The 25,485-nt window shown below is 47.6% G+C and overlaps 1 protein-coding gene across 1 annotated transcript; it reads left to right on the top strand.

Annotated features, from left to right (window-relative positions):
• The first annotated feature begins 21,865 nt into the window (after positions 1–21,865).
• On the top strand, positions 21,866–25,388 carry LOC143419920 (uncharacterized). Its single transcript, XM_076887788.1, has 4 exons — positions 21,866–22,160; positions 24,263–24,358; positions 24,517–24,570; positions 24,692–25,388. Exons 1-4 carry the CDS (start codon positions 22,098–22,100, stop codon positions 24,719–24,721), a joined length of 243 nt encoding a protein of 80 aa, XP_076743903.1. The 5' UTR covers positions 21,866–22,097; the 3' UTR covers positions 24,722–25,388.
• Positions 25,389–25,485: the final 97 nt, after the last annotated feature.

The following is a 25,485-nucleotide window of genomic DNA, read 5'->3' on the forward strand; positions in this document are numbered from 1 at the left end:
GTCCATGTTGGAGCAGGTGAGAGCTGCCTCGGGCCTGAACAGTAGCGGCAGGTGTGTGTGTCATGTGATCAGGCATAGAACAGGTGAGCGGCGGTGGCGTGACCTCCTCTCTGTGGCTTCCCTGTTCCAACATGAAGCTGTGATGCACATCAGAGCTGAAGTCTGTGTTAATATTTCATGTCACGCCTGGATAATTCATGCGCGCGCGTGCACATCTAACGAGCTCTGTTTGCTCGGCGCTGCTGAAAGATTCACCGACAGAATCAAAGTTTAACGAGGATTTTCTCTCTGCGTCTCAATGAAGCCACCAGTCCATTTGTTCACATTTAAATAAGAAACGAGGATGAGCAATTAGCACCACACACACACACACACACACACACACACACACACACACACACACACACACACACAAACACACACGTTTGTGAGCGTATATTCAAAGCTTTGTGGAGACCTGGTCCCCAAAAGTTTGAAGACATTTTTGAGGCTCAGAATCTGGTTTTAGTGTCAGGGTTACAGTTAGCTTAGGGTCAGGGTAAGGGGCTACGGAAAGCATTATGTCAATGAAGGTCCTCACTAAGATAGCTGAACGGGCTTGTGTGTGTGTGTGTGTGTGTGTGTGTGTGAGATAATTTATTAATGTGTGTCAGAGTGGTTTGAAACAGGAAACCTCTCATCTCTGTTTAGCTGCAGGCTGAACATTGTCTGACCCATGACGCCCTCAGAGTGTGTTTGTATGTTTTCACTGTGTGTGTGTGTGTGTGTGTGTGTGTGTGTGTGTGTGTGCTGCAGATCTCTGACTCGTGTTAAAACAACAACAGTCAAACCAAATACAGAAGACCTGAAAAACAAGTCATTGATGCTGAACCTCACATGTGGGCTTTTCAGTCACATGACTTCTCATAAAGCTGCTCTGCTTCCTGTCAGGTGGTTGCACAATCATAACACATGATTCGGTCAAAGCCGCGCCGTTCATCATACGTGTCACACTTCAGTGCTGACAGCAACATTGCTGCAACATCCGAGTACGAAAAATCAAAGAAGAAGAAGGAGTAGCGTTTTGCGAGACATCACTTCCTGTCCCTGCAGGCCCTGGGTGCGTTTGGTTTGTCAGTCGTGGAGCACAGGACACGGGACAAGACTCAGCTATACAGCTGCATATAAAGGTCAAAGGTCGTTCTTTGAAGAAGAGAAGACAGATGGTTTGAAAGAGGAGTGAAAGAAGCATCTACGTCCACTGTGAACGACCATCTTTGAACAGAGGGCGGAGCTTATGACGCCAACCGTCTGCCATCTGTAATGTAGTTCCCAGACGCCTTAACGCCGACTCCCTGTGGGTGTGGCAGGTCTCAGAGTGGTTTCACCTCTGCTGATAACGACCCGTTTTCACACCTGAGATGATGAGTGATGTGATGAGTCACATGGTCAACAGTGGGTCAGCGTCCATCTTGGGGACACACCCACGAGCATTTCGGACGGGTCTAAACTGTGTTTCACACCTGTAGTTATCATCATTCAGTCACAGCGCCGCACTGAGCGCGCTCACACCGCGGGTGTCTCCCTCCCTCGGCTGCTCCTGAGCGGGTGCGCTTGCTTTGTCCATCTGAGCGTCTCTGCTCTGTTATTCAGTCGATTATTTGACTCATTTGCTGCTTAATATTTTGATTTGTGGGCCTCACTCGCGGCCGGCGTGTAATGGACTGAACCTGGCGTGAAACTCTGAGGCCACTTCAGGCCGACGCGCTGCTGAATATTTAACCCACTAAGTGGTTTTTAAGGCGCGCTGAGTGATGGTTTTAAGGTGTTTTAATAACTAACGCTGCCTGCCGGCGCCTTTACTGAATTAAACATGGCTGCTCAGAAACAGTCATCACCTGCAGCTGGGCGGCCAATCAGCAGGCAGAGAGCTTCACTCTGATTGGTCCACAGACACAAAAAAGAAGAAAGATGTAATGGAGATGATTCGGTTCTGACCCGGTCCAAACCAGGACATCTCCTCTCTGCGGCGTTCTTCTTTATTTAAAAGCAGCAGAAGAAGAAATACGACCTTTTTCCTGCTGGGACACAAATCGATCGGATCAGAACTTCACGATGTTTGGATGTTTCTGGGACACTGAAGACGACGACGGCATGTCAGAGCTTAGACGCACGAGTTCATTGGACTTCATCAGTTGCTGCTTTGTGGTGTCTGCGGAGCCACAACGCTCCAGATGTTTCAGATGTTTCAGTGTCAGGCTGTACTCTGGTTCTTCCAGAGGTGCTTCATCAGCGATGAGGCCTTCACAGATGTTCGACGCCTCGCCGGAACGTAAAGCTCTGCTTCCACAGGCGCTCCTCTCCGTCAGTCTCCTCACTTTCAATCCTCAGAAAACTCAAGTTTTAGAACTTTTGTTTCTTCGTTAGTTGTCCTGATGTTTTACGTTTTTACCCTCTAACATATCGCTGAGATAAAATCAGGATTTCCAGCGTGGGTTTAGCCGGCGCTGTAAAAGAGAAAACACCTGATTTGCATTTTTCACTGGGATCGTTTGAGGAGACAATAGCTTTGATGTCAGTAATGAGCTTGCTGCAGTTTGAGGAGACTCCCGTCAGCTGTTTTAAACGTGGACGTCAAAGCAGCGTTTTAATGTCCAAACTGTCCTTGAGCCGTCACCGGTCTCCTCAGGAAGCTCACAGCACATTAACGAGCAGGTAATTAATCTTAATTAGAGAGGAGGAGACTGTGTGTGTGTGTGTGTGTGTGTGTGTGTGTGTGTGTGTGTGTGTGTGTGTGTGTGTGTGTCATCAACAGCTGGACTCTCGGCTGCTGCCTTGCTTCGGGGCACTTGTGGTGGTTCGGGGATTAAACCTGTGACCTTCACTGACGTGTGTCCTGTAGATTTAAAGGGCCATTCTGCTTTATTTCAGCCTGCCGGCTTTATTCCTGACGAGCACAGGAACCGTGAGCGTGAGCACCACGTTGGCTTCTTCAGAGCCACATCTGGACCTGCAGGTGGAGCGCTATGGGGCTGGACTCACTGCTGCCTCTGCTGGACATGAGCGGTACTGCAAGTTTGGCACGTTGACGGTCACTTCTGGTTCCTCCGTCAGATCCACTCCTCCCTCATCGCACCAGAGCTGTGCGAGCTCACACTCACACTTTCCTCAGCAGTTACAGTTACAGTTACAGTTACATAGCACAAATGCAGACCGCGTGGAAGTCTGACCAAATTTGATTCAATAATACACAAAAGTTTACTTTTTAAACAATGAATAAAAAAGTTCCTTTGGAGTCATGTTAGGGGACGAAATCAAAGCTGAACTCGACCAATCAGAAGCTTAATCTCAACCACAGGAACAGTCATGGAGTTGAAATGCCCCTCCCACCTACCCACCCCCGCAGGATGACTGACAGAGCTAATTAACAGCAGTGCGTGCAGATCAGGCTGAGACACACACACACAAACACACACACACACACATTTAAATAAGACTAAGACGGGGCACCTCAGCGATCTGTAATAACAGCTACGATGATGATGATGATGGTGACAGAGGTGGTGTCGGCTCTGATGATGATTGATTGTGTTTCCATGACGTTAACATGGATGATTAATTAGTTTTAATTACCTGAAGTGCTAACTGATGGACAGACTCCTCCCCTTCTGTCTGCCTGTCGTTCTAACATCGGAGCGCCCACTAAGCCCCACCCCTCCAGGAAAGGGCCCACAAAAACCCGTCTTTGTTGCCTTATTTATTTGGTATATTTCTGAAAACGTCTCAGAGCGTTGCCGCCTCGTTATTGCCCCGTACCTGTGGGGGAGCGACCGCCACCTGAGCCCGTGTGCACTGACATTTGTGAGCATCGGGACTCTGACTGTGTTCAAAGCTGCAGCGCGGGTCACCGTCTCAGACAGCACAGCTGGATCCACATCAGCATCGCCCCCCCCTCTGACATTCACCAGGTCAGAGGTCAGACTCTTTTAGGGCCTGCTGTTCTTGATGCTGGTCTGATTCAGGCACACCTCTGAGTTTCATGTCGATTTGGGAACACGTGTTGGCTCGTGATGTTTGAGGTTTTCTTGTTTTGGGGACAAAAAGGCTTCATAGAAACAGCACCGTGGGAAGCAGATAATCAGCACATAACCTGAAGGCAGATTTGAACCCAGGGCTCTGCAGTAGCTGGATGGCACATGGGCCGCCTGCTGACCCTGCTGAGCGCCCTCATTCGGCTTTTTAAACAACACACTTACTTCATCTGTGTGTTGGTATTTGTGACATACACATGTTCTTTTTCCCTTGTGGGATGCTAACGCTGAGTGTGCTCGCACCTCTTTCTTCTTCTGTGATGTGATTTCTGGTATGAGGGGTGATGCTGTTCTTTCTCAGAGACAGTTAAACCAACACGTGGCGTACGGCAGCGTCGTGTTTCCTCGTTAGTATAAATCCAGGTTTAATTACTTTACAGAGCGAGCTCGTTAGCTGTGAGGACTGGCCTTGAGACTAACAGTGTCAATGTAACAGTAATGATTTAATTACTCAGTGATACAGTGATATGCCCTCGCAGTGCTAACGAGCTGCTCTAATTATTTTTTGTCTGTAAATCTTCTCTGCGCTCTTTGCTCATTAACAACCTATTTGATTAACAGGACGAAGCAGAGCCTCTGAATATCATAACAACATAACAACTGTACAGGTCGGTGCATTTGTTTATATTTATTCTGTTTAGATACTATTAAGGCTTAAAGTTTGCATTGTTAGGGGCGTGGCCTCTGTGAGTGACAGGTGGATGGTGAAATGGGCGGCTGTAGCTGCTCGCTGCCCGTCTGAGTGGAGTCCGTGGACCTCTGTTGGTGTGTTTGTAATGCAAATATCTGACCAATGTTATGGCTGCTGTGAGGTTACTGTGCTAACAGGCCATCCAAGAAGTCTGGTTTTAGTTATAGGTTTAGTTATCAGTTATCTGTGCCTGTATAACAGACCCATACGCTCCTAACCAGGGCAGCTAGAATTAGCTGACAACGTAGCCCTCCACCCTCTCGCCCAAACACCGTCACTTCCTGAAACAAATAATAATAATAGTGGATTGGATTTATATAGCGCTTTTCAAGGCACCCAAAGCGCTTTACAATGCCACTATTCATTCACTCTCACATTCATACACTGGTGGAGGCAGCTACGGTTGTAGCCACAGCTGCCCTGGGGCAGACTGACAGAAGCGAGGCTGCCAAATCGCACCATCGGCCCCTCTGGCCATCACCAGTAGGCAAGTAGGGTAAAGTGTCTTGCCCAAGGACACAACGACCAGGACAGAGAGCCCAGGGATCGAACCGGCGACCTTCCGGTTACAGATGCGATTCCCAACCCCCTAAGCCGATTAGGATTAATCGTCTCTGTTTAGGATACGAACAAAGATTCACCTTTGACCTATGGCACCTCAGAGTGACCAGGAATCACCACAAAGCTCAGACTGTGAGGAAGATTTTTACACTCAAATATCCTCCTGAAGGTCTGTGGAGCTCACACACAGGGTGGTGATCACCTGACAACAGCCTGAATATTTCACAGGTGAGAGGAGGAAGAGGAGGAGGAGGAAGAGGAGAGAGCGAAACAGTTGAGTCCTCTCTCAGTAGTTTGGTCTTTTTACTGGAGCTCAGCGCCTCGCTCTTCATCTCTTTAATTGACTCCCTCTCCTCCTCCTCCTCCCTCTTCATCTCTTTCTCCGTCTGTCTGTTTGTAGCTGGAGGGCGCGCTCGCCGTTGTTTCTCTCCACAGCTGATTGGCTGCTGAATTACTGAGGGAATAGCCATGATTGGCAGCTGAGAGCTCACAGTAACAGCTTGGCAGGAAGAACACAGGACTACTAATTACTGAGGAGTGTGTGTGTGTGTGTGTGTGTGTGTGTGTGTGTGTGTGTGTGTGTGTGTGTGTGTGTGTGTGTGTGTGTTCTTGTCGTTAGAAGATGTGACGATCATGTTGTTCCCAGCGGTCATCAGAGAAGATTAGCTCCCATCACCGAGGGACAGACAGACACACACACACACACACACACACACACAGACACACACACACACAGACACACACACACAGACACACACACACAGACACACACACACACACAGACACACACACAGACACACACACAGACACACACAGACACACACACACACACACAGACACACACACACACACACACACAGACACACACACAGACACACACACACAGACACACACACACAGACACACACACAGACACACACACACACACAGACACACACACACAGACACACACACACACACACTCATCTGGTTTCTCGAGTGTGTCTGGTGCGTCCCCTTCTCCTCTTTGTCTTCAGGCTGGACAGAATAATAGGAACGTCACTGAAACCAGATTCAGTTTGGATCTGAATGGAAACACAAACCGGTTTGAGGCGCTGACCGAGCAGGCAGCTGTCAGCATGCTGCAGTTGTTTGTGGGACACATGGAGGGCAACACTGAATTGAACTGTTTCCGGTCGTAGTGAGCTTTTCACTCTCTACACCTTTAACATATGTGTTTTTAAAGGACCACAGCTGTCTGTGCTGGGTGGGACAGGATGAAGTTCTAGGACTTTCTTTAGGAGAAGAGGAGCACAGACCATGTTCTACATGAGCCCCTGAAGGACAGAACAGTATTGTTGACTTCATTCTGTAGGCCAGGATCATGGTCTTTGGAGGTGTTTTCAGGACAGCATAAAGTTCTTCAGGACTTTCATGAACCAGGAGGGTGTTTCTAGGACAGGACGATGATCTTCTGGAGGTTCTTGGCTGTGGAGCAGCAGCAGTCCCCAGTGTCCTGCAGTTCATTAGTGGGCGATCTACAGAGGCCGGTCCTGCTGGTGGAGATGATGAGTGAGGAGCTGCAGACAGTAAACTCTCTCAGATGTCTGCAGCTGAACCAGAAACAGCTTCGTCTCAGTCTGATGATGAAAAACGTGCAATTCCCCTTTAAGACTTTTCCCTACAGGACAGGAAGCTGCTTCAATCACACACTGGTCATCTGAGCGTGTGTGTGTGTGTGTGTGTGTGTGTGTGTGTGTGTGTGTGTGTGTGTGTGTGTGTGTGAGATGATTGGATCAGTTCAGATCTATCAGAGAGCTCAGAGTTTAGAGGACGAGAACGCCCTGAAGCATTCTAGGAAAAATCACATATTCCCTCTAATGTTCACTCCGATTGTGTGTGTGTTTGTGTGTGTGTGTGTGCGTATGTGTGTGTATGTGAACATCCTTCAAACCGCTCACAGAAACCGCCTGCACCCTGATCCAGCCACCGGTACGGGGCAGTACCGCAGTAACCTGTGAGCTGCACAGATTAGCTGACCTACTCAACTGAAAGGACCTGCAGAGGTCTGACGAGGTTGTTGAGATGTTTGAGTAATGGCTGAAAAGTGAAGCTGATTCTCAGTGTGACGTCTCTGTGTGATGGACGATGACCTGTCCAGGTGTACCCCCTGTAACCCCACAGCTGGGATGGGTTTGAGGCCCCCCGTGACCCTGAACTGGCTGAGCGGTCAAAGTTACAGGTGAGGAGTAAGTAACATCATGAACTGTGCAGGTAGCAGAGCAACTCGTTAGGAAAAGAAAAACTTGGCATAACTAATGATTGACGTGAAGCCTCTGAGCCTTTGCAGTTACAGTGATTTCTTTGCCCTCTGATTGGTCAGGGTTAGCGTTACAAACTAAAGGATTATCTGATAAAACCGTCCGGTGTGGAAGTCATGTGTCAAAGCTGAAACAGATCCCAGGTTGCAGAAACAGGTCAGTCTAATGTCAGGTTAATCCTCGCCTCCTCGTGAACAGCGAAGTGCAGCAGAAGTGATGTCACAGCTGCTGGCGGTGCAGCACGGCCGAAGCCACGAGCGTACGCGCCGCTCTTCTTCTCCTACACCAGAGCGCAGAAGCTGGAGCTGAGCGTGGTAACTGTAACTGAGCCGATGAAGACTTCAGCTGGAGCTTCAGCTTCAGTGAAGTCACTGCAAGTCTCCGCCTTCAACTTTCACTCGTGTTACCGTGAGTCTGCGCGCCGAACTCCTCAGACTTTAAACGTTTGTCCTAAAGGTCGACAGCAGGACCGATGCTCAGTAAAAACCTAATGACACAGATAAAAACCACATCACACCTGTGTGTGTGTGTGTGTGTGTGTCTCATTAGCTTTGCTCTAAAAAAAAAAAAAAAAACATTAACGAGATCCATAAAAGGAAAAAATTAAAATTTTAATGTGCAGTGGTCATCCTGCAGCTGCTCTGAGTGTGTGTGTGTGTGTGTGTGTGTGTGTGTGTGTGTGTGTGTGTGTGTGTGTGTGTGTGGGTGTGTCCGGAGGCTGGTCAGTTTGTCTCGTTAATGACCCCTCCCACCCTAATGAGCTAACGATGAGCACTCGTTAAGACAGACGGACGAGCTCAGCCAATAAAACGCGGTTACTGCTCTCTCTCATCTGATGAAACCATGGCGACCAGTCTGGACAGGTGAGGCGGGGGAGGGCAGCTGTCCGTCTGAGTCAGTGCTGTAAATGAAGGACAGCGAAACTGTAAGAGTGAGAAAACTGACAGGAAGTCGAGTCAGCCAAACAGCATCGAACATGCTCTCTGCTTTTAAGATCAACTTACTCGCTGCTTCCAGGTGTTTGGGTTCAGAAAACATCTGCAGCTCAAACACTCAGGGCCCAACAGTAAGTTGCAGTCTGCTTCTCCAAACCTGAAACAGGTGTCGGCATCACATCCGGTCTCGTCGGGTTCAGCAGTCAAACGTGTGCAAGATACACATCATGGACTGAGGTCAGAGGTTAAGCTGTGGGCTTCGTTTGTGGGGAGCAGATCGCTGTGTTTAAGGATTAAATACATCTCTGAACCTTTGTTAAGCTGCAGAAAAACTTGTTACCAGCTTTAAACATCCAGGAGGGAGAATAAGCCCCTCTGCAGGAGAACCGTCACCACACGAATTGAGAGGATTGTGGGAAATCTGGAGCCTGACTTTCTGCTTTGCTATGCTACTTGGTGTAGGATATTTGTCATGTAGGAGCAGCCAAGGATCAAACAACAAACCTTTCGATTAGCAGATGAGCTACAGCCACTGTGAGAGCTGCGACACCACCCAGTTACTCATTATTAAGGTGGAGCTGGCAGCAATGCACTCAGTGAAAGGGACTCTGACAGAGGGAGATCAGAGGTGCGTGCATGCTCGGGCTGAAATGGGAAAAACTGTCTGGAAAAATGTTGGACCTTTGAAGCAGATGCAGGGTAAAGTGGCTGACATGAAGCCGGGCGCAGGAATAGCTCTGAATGACAGCACGCTGACTTTGGACATGAGACCGAACACGGTGACGTGCTACCAGCCCGTCCTCATCCTGACAAACGCGAAAGGTGACTTTCTGCGTTCTCCGCGCCGGGTTATGAATGAAATGCAGTAGAATGACGCTCCCACGGTAATACATGTTCCTGCCATGTGTGTGAGTGTGTATGGGAGTGAGAACGTGTTGGTGCTTCCACCCAGCTGTGAAAGGTAATGAGAGCAGCTTCATGAAGACATCGAGTGATACTGAGCGGGACTAAGCTCACGGTATTGGTGCGGCCCTCCACATTCAGGAGCTCATCAGAACAGTCTCTATTCAATGTTCCAAATCAACACATACATGTCCTGTTGGAATAAATCATATAAAACAATAAGACGAGTGTATTGAGAGAAATCCGATGAAATATTATGAATGATGAATAACTTAGAAAGTATCTGATCTAATAAATCAGTGCAGGAGGACGTTTTATCTGCAGATCACTGCGACGCGATCAAAGAGCAACACCTGAATAAAAGATGACTGCAGGAGGAGGTTAATGATGCCCTCACCGTGACTGGAGCCACCACAGGAAGTCATGTGATCAGAAGCCATTCAAAAAGAAGCCATTCTCACAGCGTTGGGTCATGATGAGGGATCAATAACTATCTGGTCATTAATCAGCGCCTCATTACCAGAAGGGATTCCAATCAGAGCCAGCTCCTGGTTCTGGTTTGGTGGGGGCGGGGCTGTTGCCTTTAGGAGTCACATGACTCTTAACAAGCTCTTACTGTGTGGGAGGAACAGGAAGAATCTCGTTAAGGACACCTAACGAGCGTTTGATTGAACCCTCCTCCTCTGCTCTTCATCTCTTGCTCTTTAATCACCTTCCTCTGACAGTTTAATGTCCTCCACCTGAAGGGTGCCGGGGGGGGGGCTAACGTTACCATCGGTGCTTCATGATATCGTCATCAGAGCGAGAGAGAAGCGAGGCAAACCAGGTGACACTGAACAGGTGAGAAACCAACAACAACAGGAAAGAACCTGCAGGCCAGGTGATGTGCAGAGACAGAATACGTGTGTGTGGATGACAGGCAGACAGGTGAAAAGGTAAAGGAGGAGGAGCCGCAGGTATCCATGCCACCTGCCTCACACCTGCACACAGGTGCAGTTCAGGAACAAGTCTCCTGTTAATCCATCTACGTCACAACTCCGAGTACCTGACGTGAGCTGCTGTGGCAGCGAGTGGCATCCAGCTGTCTCCACCCTTTACCTCTGATCCATCCATCACACAGTCTCACCTGCTCAGGTGGTCCTCGATTAATCACCTCCTCTCGCATTAAGTCGCTGTGGCCTCAGAGTCCCACTGTGACCCTCACTGAGCACGCTCCAGGCCTCCCGCTGCTGCTCAGCAGCTTTTATTGATCCACACAGCGGGGAAGACGAGGGAGGTGCTGTCTGATTAGAGTTGGCATGGGCTCGTTGGGCAGCAGGAAGCGCTTAATTTATGAGCGTGAAGCTGTTTATGAAGGCTGACCTTCGACCTCTCAGGGAGCAGTGCGGCAGCAGGTACAGTTCGTCAGCGGTGGCTCGATAAAACTCGTTTACTCACTGCAGCGAGCACAGAGTTTATAAAACATCTTCTCATTAACGGCTGACCTTTGACTTCCACAGTCTGTATACATCAGGAAAGTCGTTGAATTAACTCACTGCACCTGAACGCACCACAGCTCAAGTTTCTGAGTCTGCAGGAGTCAAACTTTTATTCCAAGAAACACCCAGGGCGGGGCTTAAACTGTGACATATGCATTTTTAGGGGTGTGGCCTGTTTAAATGACGTGCAGCCGTAATTGATGGTGTCATTATGCTCAGCGTTTTCACCCTAGAAATCAAAAACAACAAAAGTGGTACCACATGGTCTCACATCAGCTCGTCGTGCACGTCTGGATTTTCATAACCCACAGAGGTGAGGCAGCGCCATGGCAACAAACAAAGCTCTGGTTTCATGGCAAATGGTTTCATTTTGTGAAGCACAGTGAGAATCATCATCAGCATCTCTTAGCTTTGAGCTTTGTCACACTTTTGCTGCTCGTCTCCATAATGAAGACGAGTCCCCACAGCAACGCCTGAAGTCTGAAATACAGGGACTGAACCTCCTCTTCATCCTCCTGATGTTTAAGATGAAGAGTGTGTGTGTGTGTGTGTGTGTGTGTGTGTGTGTGTGTGTGTGTGTGTGTGTGTGTGTGTGTGTGTGTGTGTGTGTGTGTGTGTGCTCTGTGATAAACAGACTCTGGATCAGTTCCAGCCTTCCTCCTCCTCCTCCTCTGTTCTGCTCCTCTGGACTGAAGCTCAGTCTCTCGGCGCTCCACTCTTCCAGGGCTCTCCAGGATTTTCCAGGACGCCTCTGAAGTGTTTTCCAGGTAAAGCGGCTGCAGGAGATGCAGCCAGACTGCGTGTGTGTGTGTGTGTGTGTGTGTGTGTGTGTGTGTGTGTGTGTGTGTGTGTGTGTGTGTGTGTGTCAGATTTACATAGTGAATCCCTTGCTGGGACATCCGAGGCCAACATCACATGACCTGAGAGCGACAGCGATGTTTCCTGAGGGACTCGGCCGTGTTTCTGTGTCACAGAGTCTGTTTGATTTCTCGCTCCTCGTGTCACAAACCTCCTCCTCCTCCTCTTCTTTGAATTTTATTATCTGAACTCCTTTGTGTCACGCAGCTGCTCCTTGTCCTCTCTCCTTCCTCCTGTTGCCTGAGAAGACGAGTTCGGGGTCAACGGCGGTCCGATCAGGTTCAAGTTTATTGATCAGAGTTTTCCTGATTGCAGTGATTGAAGCTCCAGATTTACACTTTTTTATTCTTCTGAATCTTTTTTCCAGCTTCTCAGTCTGCTTGCAGCCATGCAGTACTGCTGCAGTATTACTGTCCCAGTACTGCAGTGAGGCTGGCGCACCTGGGGCTCATTTGTGGAGCCGCAGCTCCCCCTACAGGAGGCTTGGTGAAGTGCAGCTCACAGACTGCTGCCCACTGTCACTCAGAGCAGCAGGATGTTTTTAATGCAGATGTTCAGTGAAACTCACGGACGGCGTTCAAGTTGGACGCTGCCGCCCGTCAGCAGGAGGCCGGGTTCAAACTGCCTCAAGAGGTCACAGCTCCTCCTACATGTCCTACATCAACCATCTCGAGACGTTTGTAGGAGGACACAGACTGTTGATTTTTTTAACCCTTAAACTTTGTGCAGCTTTCTGTAAATTGTGTGTCACAAACTTAATTCATGTTTGTGTGACTCATTGAAATTTTCTCTTCCTGAAAGTGAAACTCTTACCAACACACAGGGCCAAAAATTCTCCCGTTCACAGCTTTGATGTCACAAACAGGAAGTACGATAAACACGGAGACGAAGCCACACAGGCTTGGCACAGGGGGGCATGACCGACAGGGAACACCCAACACCGAGACAAGACAGGAGAGGACACTGAGGAACTCAACGATCACAAAGAACTGAAGACTAATGAAGATCACTGCAGGACTAGAAATAACCATGAAGCTGAGAATCAGAGAACATTTTAAAATAAACAGTCCAGAAACGAGAAACAGTGGGTCACACATCAGTACACTCACATTAACTGTAGCGCATCTGAGTTCAGTTTCTCTAGCCACACCCACCTGATATCTGCCACACCTGTTCAAAGACCTGCCTGACAAAGTGGAGCAGACCAGAAGATCCTCAAAAGTCAGACATCACACTGCGATCCAAGGACGTTCAGGAACAACTGAGAAATAAAGCAGTTGAGATCTCTCAGTCTGGAAAAGATTGCAAAGCCATTTCTAAAGCTGTGGCACTGCAGTGAACCGAGTGAGAGCAGTTATTCACAAATAGTGCAAAGATGTGATGAACCTTCCCAGGAGGGCCGACCAAAATTACATCTGTTACGTTTCGGTGTGTCAGTGTTTTGTTTTTGCATGACTTATGTATTTCCTGCTTTACTTTGAAAGTCTGTGTTATCTTAGTGTGTTCAGTTTACATTTTCCCTGTCTCGTCAGTTCTAATTTGCCCCAGCTGTGTTTCCCTCCTGTGGTCCATTTCCTGATTGCTCCCTCTATGTATTTAAACCCTGTGTTTCAGTGTGTCATGGTCGCGATCTCCCCCGTGTTGTAAATAGTTTGGTGTTTTTGTTGTAAATAAATAGTCTGTTGTAAATAGTTGTGAATGGGTTTGTTAATACTTTTGTCATGGGATATTTTCGTTTTGGGATTTTGGTGGAGAGCCTTCGTGGTTTTATTTTCCTTATTTTTGTTTTTCTACGTTGCACCCCGGTTGCCTAGGCCGGGGTGTAACACATCTCATGAAACTAACAGAAGGAACATCGTGCCAGCAGTAAAACATGTTGGTGGTAGTTTGATGGTCTGGGTCTACCAAAACATCCTGAAGGAGTGTGTCCAACTACCTGCTAGTGACCTCAAGCTGAGCTCAGCAGCAGGTCCACCTCTGAATGGCTTAAGGAAACCAAAATAAAGGCTTTGGAGTGATCTAGTCAAAGTCCTGACCTGAATTCGATTGAGATGCTGAGGCATGGTTCATGCTGGAAAAACCTCCAATGTGGCTGAAATATAACAATGGTGTAAAGATGAGTGGGCCACAGTTCCTCCACAGCTGGAAAAGACTGACAGTTATCACATTATCTGACTGCAGTTGTTGCTGCTAAGGGTGGCTCAATCAGTTATTAGGTTCATTTCTTCCCCTTAATAATAAACACCTTCATTTAGAAAGTGGACTAGAAAGAGAGAGCAGACCAGGTGTTGGATGTTGCTGAGCACCAATGAGCAGGTACTCTGTGTCTGCGTGATACGGCGCGCTAACCAAAGCAGCTAACATTATCTGAAGTTTGAGCATGCTAACAGCTGACTAAAACAAGTTGGTAGAAGCTGAAATGCTTAAAGTGAGACAAAAGGAGCCGTCGCACAGCCGAGGACGATGGTGGACATCCTCGATGAGATGGTGCTAATGTAAAGCAACCGTGTGGAGCTGTAGCGCTCCAGCAAACAGCGAGATCGTTTCCACGGTACTAAACACGCTTTGATTTGCCATAATAACTGGCTGTGTTTCAGATGCCCGTCGACGCTTCATCTTTATCTACAGTGAAGCGCTGCTATCTGAACCAACAGCTCTCTGACTGCAGCGATAACGTTGACGCCTCTCCTCTGATCGATAATTGGCGGGAGCTCTTTATTGACCCGTGAGCTGCTGTGGCGACTCGGTCGGAGACCTGCAGCACGAAGTCAGAGTTCCTCTAATTACCGACGCAGTCTCCATCTCATCTGGGTCGTCTCTCTGCGTGACGACGAATCGACTCGTATCTGATTGATAATCGGAGCAGAGTCATGCGGTGCGATTGCTGTTTGTGGGACATCCAATCATCTCGACTTTCACTCAACAAAACCAGAGTGACCCTGAATCCTCCCTTAGTTATGCTGCAATAGACGTAGGCTGCCGGGGGATTCCCATGATGCATTGAGTTTTTCCTTTCCAGTCACCTTTCTCACTCACTATGTATTAACAGACCTCTCTGCATTGAATCATATCTGTTATTAACCTCTGTCTCTCTTCCACAGCATGTCTTTATCCTGTCTTCCTTCTCTCACCCCAACCAATCACAGCAGATGGCCCCGCCCCTCCCTGAGCCTGGTTCTGCCGGAGGTTTCTTCCTGTTAAAAGGGAGTTTTTCCTTCCCACTGTCACCAAAGTGCTGCTCATAGGGGGTCATATGATTGTTGGGTTTTTCTCTGGATGTATTATTGTAGCGTCTACTGTACAATATAAGCGCCTTGAGGCGGCTGTTGTTGTAATTTTTTGCTGTATAAATAAAATTGAATTGAATTCAGAAACTGTATTTTGTGTTTTCTCGTGTTATCTTAAAAAGTTGATTCTGTTCATCTGGACATTATGTCAGATTATAACAGATTTACCTGGATGATTGAACATACATCAAGATGCGTGTGTCATCTTTGCCTAATATTCAGATTTGTTTAATGACCTGAAATATTTAAGTGTGACACACAAAAAAACAGGAAGTTGGGGGCAAACACTTCTTCACACCACTGTAGGAGGTACTTTTGAATGCACCGTCTGGGTCACCATCAGCTGTAGACCTTCGATGTGGGCGGGCCATCTGACCTCATCCCCAACTGATGACCTCACACTGTGCTTGGGTGGAGGTTAATCAATCACCTGGCTGTCAGGCCTGTCAGTCAAAAACCCAGAAGGCATGTGTGTGCTTTCTTTTTTAGTGTGTACCGTCCAACCCTCTCCTGGAAACACCTGTCCACCTGCCCTTTGAGCGACTGCAGAAGAACTGGTTAACGGAGGTACTGAACCCACTGTGTCAGTGTGTCTTAAGCTGGGCTCACACTGTACGATTTTTGGCCCATTTTGAGCCGATTTTTTAGTCGTGCGACCGTTTTCGGGATCGGCCTGAGTTTCGCCTTCATCGTGTGTCGTGCATCGTGTAGTATATGTGGGGTAACGATAAGCGATTAACACCTCACGACCAACTCCCGATCATCAATCGCTTGGTCATAAGAAAATCAAACCTGTTTGTAATCCTGTCGGACGTCGTGAGGGCGTCACCGCAGCCTCACGCAGATTTTTGTGTTATAAGCTTCATGTTATGGACGCACAGTTTGAGCACTCAGGTCGCATCAGAGCATCAGGCCGTATAGTGTGAGACCTGCATCGTGACCTATGAACTTCTGACCCCTGCGAGTCAATCGTGCAGTTTGAGCAGGAGCTGAATAACACGACTGAAAAAACTCGCACAGTGTAGCCCAGCTTTAGGTGTGTGTGTAAGGTCTGGTGTGAGGTTCAGGTTGATGCTGCAGTGATGAAATCTGTGAATGATTAATTTTGGCACATTGCTCAATACATGAGCGGGGCACAGAAAGGGAGTGGCAAGAGGAGCGAAACACCGAGCGGTCACCCGAGACTGCAAAACCAGGGGTGAACGAGACATCGATTCACTGATGCACAATTCAATTCAGTTTTATTTATACAGCACCAAATTACAACAACAGTCACCTCAAGGCGGCAGAACCAGGCTCGGGGAGGGGCGGGGCCATCTGCTGCGACCGGTTGTGGAGAGAGAAGGAAGACAGGATAAAGACATGCTGTGGAAGAGAGACAGAGATCCACACCACCAGGATACACAACAATGACATCGGGATGTCGTTCGGACTGGAGAAGTGTAGTCGGATGGTAACAAAGAGAGGGAAGGTAGTCAGAACGGAGGGGATCGAACTACCAGAAGGCAACACTGCAGGCATTGAGGGCAGCTGCAAGTACCTGGGGATCCTGCAGGCAAATGGGAACCATGAAGAGGCCGCTAGGAAAGCTGCAACCACCAAGTACCTGCAGAGGGTCAGGCAAGTCCTGAGGAGTCAGCTGAATGGTAAGAACAAGATCCGGGCCATCAACACGTACGCCCTGCCCGTGATCAGGTACCCTGCTGGGGTAATAGGCTGGCCAAAGGAGGAGATAGAAGCCACTGACATAAAGACAAGAAAGCTCCTTACCATGCATGGAGGGTTTCACCCCAAGTCCAGCACCCTGAGGCTGTACGCTAAGCGGAAGGAAGGGGGCCGGGGACTGGTGAGTGTCAGCACCACAGTCCAGGATGAGACAACGAACATCCAAGAATACATTGGGAAGATGGCCCCAACTGACCGAGTGCTCAGTGAATACCTCAGGCAGCAGAAACCCAAGAAAGAGGAGGGAGACGAGGAACCATCATGGAAGGACAGGCCCCTGCATGGTATGTACCACCGGCAGATAGAGGAGGTGGCTGATATCCAGAAATCCTACCAGTGGCTGGACAAAGCTGGACTGAAAGTATATTGACCCATTGGCCCTGCTCTGTGTTGAACTGGGAGCCAGTGAAGTGCCATCAGTACTGCAGTAATGTGGTCACATGTCTGCATACCTGTTAAGATTCTGGCGAATGAACTTCAGTCCATCGAACACAATGTGTCGGTGATCTCACGCGCTGGATACGAAAACATGGACGGAGACAGGAATGATCTAAACTTAGATGTAGTTTGATGTGATAGAAGGCAGCTCTGGTGACCTTACTGATGGATGTGTGTCAAAGGCAGAGATGACAAACGTGAACACATTTTCTGTGTGTGAGGTTTTGCACCAACAACAAATATTTGTCTCATCTCTGTTCTTAGACAGTTTCATCCAGCAGTTACAGTACGTGACCAGCTCAAAGGTTTGTGAGATCATCAGAGGGGAGTGTGTCACCTATGGTCAGGTGTATTACGATTCATGTAAAGCTTAGACAGTGACAGACTGAGCCTCTCTGAATCTTATAAACAAAACAGCAGAATCAGACCAACTATTGTTGATCTTTTGTCTATTTTCTCTGACGATGATGATGAAGAAGAACATGTGTGCGGATGATGTAAAGTGTGTCTCAGTGCTGCTCTCGTATTCAGGACGTCTCTGCTCATGAACAATTCATCGACAACAGCGAGAACAAAGCAGCTGCAGAAGAAGAAGAACGGCGTCTCCGCTCAGCAAAATAAAAGCCTCTAAAAGGCTTTAATGTCTCCTTTGATTTTTTTACTTCTGACACGTTTTCTGCCGGGACGTTTCCACGCCGACGGCAACAAGAAGAAACCCGAGTTTCACGCTGAGGAAAACTTCAGCTTCACAAACACATTTAACTGTCAGCGAAGCCCCGCCGGCGGCGCCCACCAAGTAAGACCGCAGGAGGCCACACGCCTTCATCCTTACGACCACGAGGAAGATCAGAACATCTGACAGACCGTGGAAGCTGAACGCAGGAAACATTCTCACCGACTCAGCGGCCAAACATCCAACACAAAACTTTATTCGTAAGCACAGTCAGAGCAGATCAAATGTGGACAAACTCGGTGGAGGCGGGTCATAAATGAGCTCATCATCGATCCGCTCCCGCCCCGTGAGGCTGGCAGCTGGTCGCTCTAACCAGCTTGTATCCCATTAATCAATCCTGCGCTGTCATTGGTAGTTTCTCTCTGAACCCGCCCACTTCACAAGACTAATTCGCTTCCTGTGAATCCCTGCCAGTGTGGGCGTGGCGCCATGCTCCAGGGTCAGATTGACTAATTGGGGAAAATGATCATGTGACTGCGACCTTTATTAGCAAACACAAGAGGGTCATGAACAAGTGGGCGGAGCTTCACTTTGACTAGCCTGGGATTTGTGCATCAGCTTGCCCGGTGATATTGATAACGGTAACGCGGTGTGACATCATTTATAACGAGGTCCCGACCAATCAGCATACAGATGCTTGTGGCATGGATGCTCACGTGTGACGCCGCAAGAATTTACGAAAGTCAGAGGAAAGAATCAGACTCACAGAGAGCGAACAGGAAGTCGGCGGGTCCACTGAAGGATCTGCAGACACACCTGAAGGACCTCACTGACTCCAGATCAGAAACACACAAACACCGAGAGACCGCCAGGTTCTGCAGGTCCGGTGAACGAGCTGAAGACGAGCAAACTGCAGGTGGAGGTGAAGATGGAGGCTCTGCAGGGTGAGGCTGTTTGTTTGGGCGGAGGAGGAGCTGCCGTGTGGTGTTTCGGGCCTTCGGGACAAAGATTTTCCGCTCAGAATACTTCAACATGAAGATGATGTGAAACAATTCAGGCGGAGCCGGCGAGGACGGAGGGACGACAGCAGGCCGGGGAGCGGGGAGGAGGTGGGAGGAGGCATGGAGGGCCTGAGGGAGAATCTAAAACAGCGTTTAGCACTCGGCTGACCTTCACTCGCTCCTCGCACTCCTTCCTCTCTCCTTGTTCTTTCGCTCCGTTTGCTCTAAACAGCTTCCACTCGTTTAACCGAGCCTCGGGAGAGAGACGCCGTCTGCACGCCGCCTGTCTCACCATCAGCTGACCTCTGACCCCTGAAATCACAAAGAGCTTCCTGTAAAGGCTCATTCCACTGATTTCACTGCTGATACCTGCAGACAGCGAGCTGTCGATGAGAACACCTCCTGAACAGCTGTTTCCATCTCTGAGGATCACTCCTCCTCCTCCTTTTCTTCTTCTTCACATCTAATTCATGCGCTCACACCGAGCTGCAGATACCTGCAGCAACATACGAGCTCGACATCTGTCGGCAGCTCATGACGCAGAGAACCCGGAAACAGCCACAGCTGCTGTTTTTGCAGTTATTAAACGTCTGCCTTCGTCTGTCGATCCTCTCAGAGCTACACGGTCTGATACTTGTCTGTGATCCTCTTCATCGCTCCGCTCAGGTCAGGTGAACAGTCTTCATCGCTGTATGACAACGTCGGCGATCTTCTCGGCTGTTTCAAAATGAAGCTGCTGTTTCACATCACTGTGTGTCAGGCTGTCACTCACCGATCTGGGTTTCACTTTTTAAAACTCTGGTCTCGGTCTTTGAATGCGTCACCTGAGCCTCACAGATTCGTCAGCCCAGCCAAACTCACTCGCGCTGCTCTGCCGCCACCTGCTGGACACTTTCAGCCTTACGCCGAGCAGCTTTTTAAAGCCGACACAGGAAGTGACGAGATCAGTTCTGTCCTCTGGTGTGTGCTTTCAGTGTTGGACTTCTTTAAAGCATTTTATAGACCTGAAAATATTATTTCAGTGCCGTAAAAATGAGAGCCGTCTCCCTGCAGTCAGGAACAACTGTTAAAAGGAACACATCAGCCCTCTTTTTACTCAAGCAGCTGAATTACTCGAGAGATAAAAACAGGAAAATAGAAATATCACAATTACCACATTATTAATATCATTATCACGGGTCATTAGCAGGCGACACAGATTGATTTAAAAAACCTTCACAAGCATCTGGTCTGCATGTAAATGTGGAGAAATGCATGAAAACACCGAAAGCACCATACTCGATAAACATGAAGTCAAACATTTACAGCTTTCAGTGAAAATCACAGTGACGACAGATAAACACTCAGTGTGTTTTACCAAAGAATAAATAATATTAACTACTGTCATTATAACTTATTCATATTTTGTTACTACGTCCAAGCTGCCTGTTCTCTCTGCCTCCCTCCGGTCTGTTATTTCCTCCTGCTGTCTGCTGTTTATGTTTTATTCATGCACGATGTCATTGTATGACAGTAAAGGGCTATTCTATTCTATTCTATTGTATTCTATTCTATTCTATTCTATTCTATAAGAACGATGGATCGAGAGATTCATTTATCCAACAATTGATTGAAAAGCATCAAAATGAAATATTAAAAGGAACCAAAGTTGTTAGAATTTTATTTGGAACAATAAACATGACAATAAAGTCCAGTAGAAGCAGGAAGTATGACTGTACTTGACTTTGAAGTAATGAAAGGTGTCATTAAGTTTAAGCTGCACATATGTAATGAAAAAGAAGCACAGCCAGGTTCTAAAGGAAGAGTTTGGACCAGGGTCCATGTCATGGATGGAAAGGTTCGACGTCATTCTGCTTTTAAGGACGCATTTAAAGTGAACTGCTCTCTACTAACCTGCTAGCTTTAACGAAAGGATCATTACAGTATTCGTAACACAGATTTTTCCTCATCTGAGAATTAAAGATTGCAACTTTCTGGACAATAGAAGTAAAAACAAAATGCACGAAACGATGTTTTTCTCTTCCTGTGAAAAGAAATTTACACTGGAAAGATTTACAATCGTGGAGATGATCAGAATACAAAATATGTGACGTTTGAAAGCTTTCTCCAACTTTTCCTGCCTTTAAAAGTGTTGCAGAAGAAGAAGGCCTTAAAAGTGTCAGAGGGACCAGCAGCATACGTGCAAGATAATTGTAAATAATTAAATAGAGTTTATTTATGTATTTCAGGACTGCTGCTTGGGTTGCTTGATGAACATGTTTGTAACTTAAAGACTGTTCAGTAAAAATAAATAAATAAATCTTTTCAATTCTCTTCGAACCTCGCGAGACAATCACCTCACCTTAATTGGATGGTCTGCCTCACGTCACAGTATTTGAAATTGAGGCGATCCTAAAAATGTCAAATCAACACGCGAAACGTCAACAATTTCCGCTTCAAAATAAAAGTAATGTGCCGTTTTATTTTTTTCTTCGTTTCTCTTTTTAACCTTGAATGATAAGCCTTTATGTTAGACTTACACATGTATGATTTTATTTGATTTAAGTTTGTGTTTCACGTTTGGCTGCTGTGATGCAGGAAAGTGACAACTTTCAGGACTTTGAAGTTTATCTAAATGGAGTGAATATACACACTGAAATGTGTAATTATTATAAAAACACAGTAAAAATATAACCTTTTCTTTTTAAAATTTCAAAATCAGATGACTTTTCTTCTTTTTAGGGTTCAAGAAAAAGAAGAATCATTATGTGTTCACACAACAGATTGTTATTTGGTAGCTCTCAGCACAGAAGAGACACAGCCTTTTACACGCGCGCGCGCGCGCACACACACACACACACACACACAGAGAGATATTTGAACATATATATAAACATATTCAGATACACACACAAAAATAAGGCGGAAGCGAAACCGTCAGTGCTTTTATTGTGAAAAGCTGTTTCCGTGTCATACCGGAAGCGGTGGGCTTGATGCTGAGAGCTTCATGTTGCCGGTCAGCAGAAGGTCAGCCAACAGCAGCAACAGCAGCAGCAGCGGATAGTTGTCGGTCAGGTAGCACGAAGTTAACGATCGATCGGTTAATCGGCTCCGTTTGTGCTCTTTGGGCGGGAAACCGGCAGCTTCCGGTCAGTGTCTACCAAACTAATGCTAACAGGCTAACTATTAGCTGCTAGCATGCAGTGCGCGCACCCCATGAAGAAGAGAAGTCTGGAGGCGGAGCCGCGCCACTCCAAAGCGGTAAGACCTGAGGAGGAGGAGGAGGAGGAGCAGTTTATTAGGAGTAGCCGGGGTCATCAGAGTTTTTGGACAAAAACAGTAATAACTTTATTTAAACAGTTTACAGAGACACGAGCCAAACAAAAACCATAGAAGAAGAAACATCAGCGAAATAAGAGAACTACAAAATATAAAAACTACAAAGTGACATCAGTCCTGAGCCTCTTCAAGTACATCAAGTACATCTGCAGGAACATCTGCAGCTTCTCGGTTGCTTGGAGCTCTTATTTGAACCTTCAGATGTGGCTCTGTTCCTCTGATCTTCATACCTCAGCCTTTCCTCCTCGTTCCCTTCATTAAGAACGGCTTCCTGATGGGCTAAAGGTCCAAATCATCTCCCGGGTCCTGTGTCGGGTCTTCAGAACCCGTTCCTCTGCCGTGGAGATTTTAGGCCTCACACTTCTTCTGTCCAGCTTCCTAAGAAGTCGAAGCGCACCACGCTGAGATAAGCAGAGCTTTCAGCTGACAGCTCTCTGGGAGTCGCACTTTCTCCCTTATCTTTCCTGCTTGGCTTTCATGTCCTTTGTATAGTCTCGCTTATTCTCTAACCCTAAGAGAGTCTCCCAGACTTGTTCTCTAAAAACCTAAAGAAGAAATATGGATTTGATCAACTGGTCCCTTAATGGAATTGACACCCTTGGGAGAGCCCGATTGTCCTGCGGAGACGTTTGCTGCCGGATACTCGATGGTCGGTTGCGTCGTGTGTCTGACGACGCTCGATGGAGGACAATGAACGACATCTACCAATTCAGAACCACGATAACAGAGTTCTGGCTGATTGGAGCTGGTTCAGCTTATTGAAGAACAAGAAGCGGCTACAGCTGTTCAAAATCCCACCAGGCTGGCCGACATGACAGACGATGGGCAGGGCTGTGAGTAAGACTGTGTTTATTGAACGCAATATGGATACGATCTTGGAGAAGAACGGGAATTGAGAGACCTGGTGACCAGTGACGGACATTAGACCAACTGTAAAATTGGAAGCAGTTTGTTTGCCCCAAAACAGCTGCCATCTCCATCATGAAGATGCTCAGGGCACAAGCTGACGGGAATAACAAAACTCTCCTTTAGATAATAAGACTGTTTGTTGTGACTCTCTCCCTCCTCATTCAAGGCCGCCCGTGTCGACCGAAGATTGTTGACTTTTGCTTAACCTTTCTCTCGGCTGAACACACGCATGCACACGCACACACACATGTGCATGTACACTGACACAGAGCTTCATGGATTCATTAAAGAAACGGGAACGCTGACGTGTTTCTGTGACGGGAAACAACGGGTCAGAGGGGACGTGAGACGCTGCATGTAGAGGTAACTCTGTATGTGAAGTTGGGGTTTTGAAAACATGTTTAGCACAATCTTGTGTCGGTACAACTGTTTGCTTGTGTTGGGAACATTTTGCTTTTTGCATAAAGTTGGCTGATGGCAGCACGTGAACATCTGCTTTGCAGGCTCGATGAGGAACAGCTGCAGACTCCAGCATGTCGGTCTGACACAGTCCTCGTTTATAAAGTGCGTTACAAACACCAGCATCACGGCCAACAGCTGGATGTTCCTGTTTGAGTGCAGCCAGCCAAACAGCCACTTCCTGTTTACAGTTTATCCTGGTTTAACATGGACTCACTGCTGCAGCACCACAGTGATCCCCTCACACTGCTGTTTACTTTCCTCAGGTATAACATAAACTAATGTGAGCCTGTGAGCCCGGCCAACCAACCGCGTGACGTCACACTCCGTGCTGACAGAAGATGGCGCTGAACATGTTTTTAACACTTGAAGCACTGATTTCTTAAAGCCAGCGTCACAGACAGAGTGACAGCTGTGGGAGTGTCTGAGAGCAGGTCCGTGGGGTAAAGGAGGTGTGCAGCACTGAGGGCTGACGGAGGCCACTCAGTGACTTCTTCATGACCTCTGTGGTTGCGTGCTGTACTTCTGGATTACCAAAACGCAAGTTTAGAAGGAAAGTGACACACCTGCTTAGCCCCACCCCGTCAGTGAGGTCACAGTTTCAGGTGAGGTCCTCAGGTGTGCTGATGGTGCTGATGTTGGTTTTTTTTTTTCAGAAGCGGCTCTGTTTGGAGGCGGAGCTCCAGATGTCCGACTGTCCAATGGAGACGTCGCAGAGCAGTCCTGCGACCAATCAGCAGCCGGATCAACAGGTGAGCTCGTCGAGCTTCCTCTGACTAACACAAGATGTCATTAAGATGTGAGGGTCAGAGGTCAGCTTCAGATAAACGTGGTGGAAAGTCCTCACCGTGTTCAGCTGGAGGACAGGTGTACAGGTGCTGTTGCTATGGTGACTTGTGTGTGTATGCAGGTACGGCCCACACCTGTTCTGCTCTGCTGTCCGAGGTGTCTCAGAGGAGAACCGGTAAGACGCCGAACTCACGAAACATTTAAGCCCTGCCCCCTGTGGAAGCGAGGCTTACAGAGTCGTCTCTGTGGCTCCGTGATTGGCTGAGAGCCTCAACGGTGTCTTTCTGCCTTTTCAGGGTCACTTCAACCACATCATGGGCCTCTGAAGCTCCAACCATTCTCCTGCAACCAGCCGTCCAATCACATTGATGCTTCAGGTGCTTCACTAAAATGGTGCTGCTGGAAGATGTCATCAAGGCCCCACCCCACCTTCACATCGTTGTCAAGGAGACGGTTTAACGTTTCCATCCAGTGATGCATTCAGGACCAGCAGTACTCCTCAGACTTAAGTTCTGAAATCTCTGATGTCCTTGTGTCCCTGAACACACCACTGAGTGTGAGCGTTTACCTGAGCTTTAAGCCCACCCCCTCTCCTGTGTGATATGTGCAACAGTCCAATCAATGATCAATAACTGTGATTGACGTGGTGGTGCGTTCACTGTCTCCGTTTAAAGGGCTTTCACACGGTGAAGACTTGTGATGTGTTTACAGGAAAAATGCCAGTAGAATATTTTTTAACTCCAGTATAGAACCGACTGAAAGGCTTAACGAGGTGTTAATGAGAGTTTACTATAAGGGGAAGGAAAATCCATGTGGTTTTTCAAAATAAGAGTCTTCGTGTCTGTACATTTCTATTTTTCTGAGGCAGATTTGTATATTTTTTACTCTGAATTTGACTGAATGTAAAAGCAGCTCCCTATTTTTGATGACATCACTTCCGCTATCTGAGGCCAGCATTTGTACTGATTTCAGAATAAAAGCTTTGACTGTGAACAGCTTTGTCCCCCTTTTCTTTTGACTAAACCAACAAACAAGCTGAAGCGAGGAGAACAGTGATGATGGCAGCTGGGGCGTTTCAGAGAGCACGGTG

This window comes from Maylandia zebra, linkage group LG8, assembly GCF_041146795.1.
Source record: "Maylandia zebra isolate NMK-2024a linkage group LG8, Mzebra_GT3a, whole genome shotgun sequence".
Taxonomy (NCBI): Eukaryota; Metazoa; Chordata; class Actinopteri; order Cichliformes; family Cichlidae; genus Maylandia; species Maylandia zebra.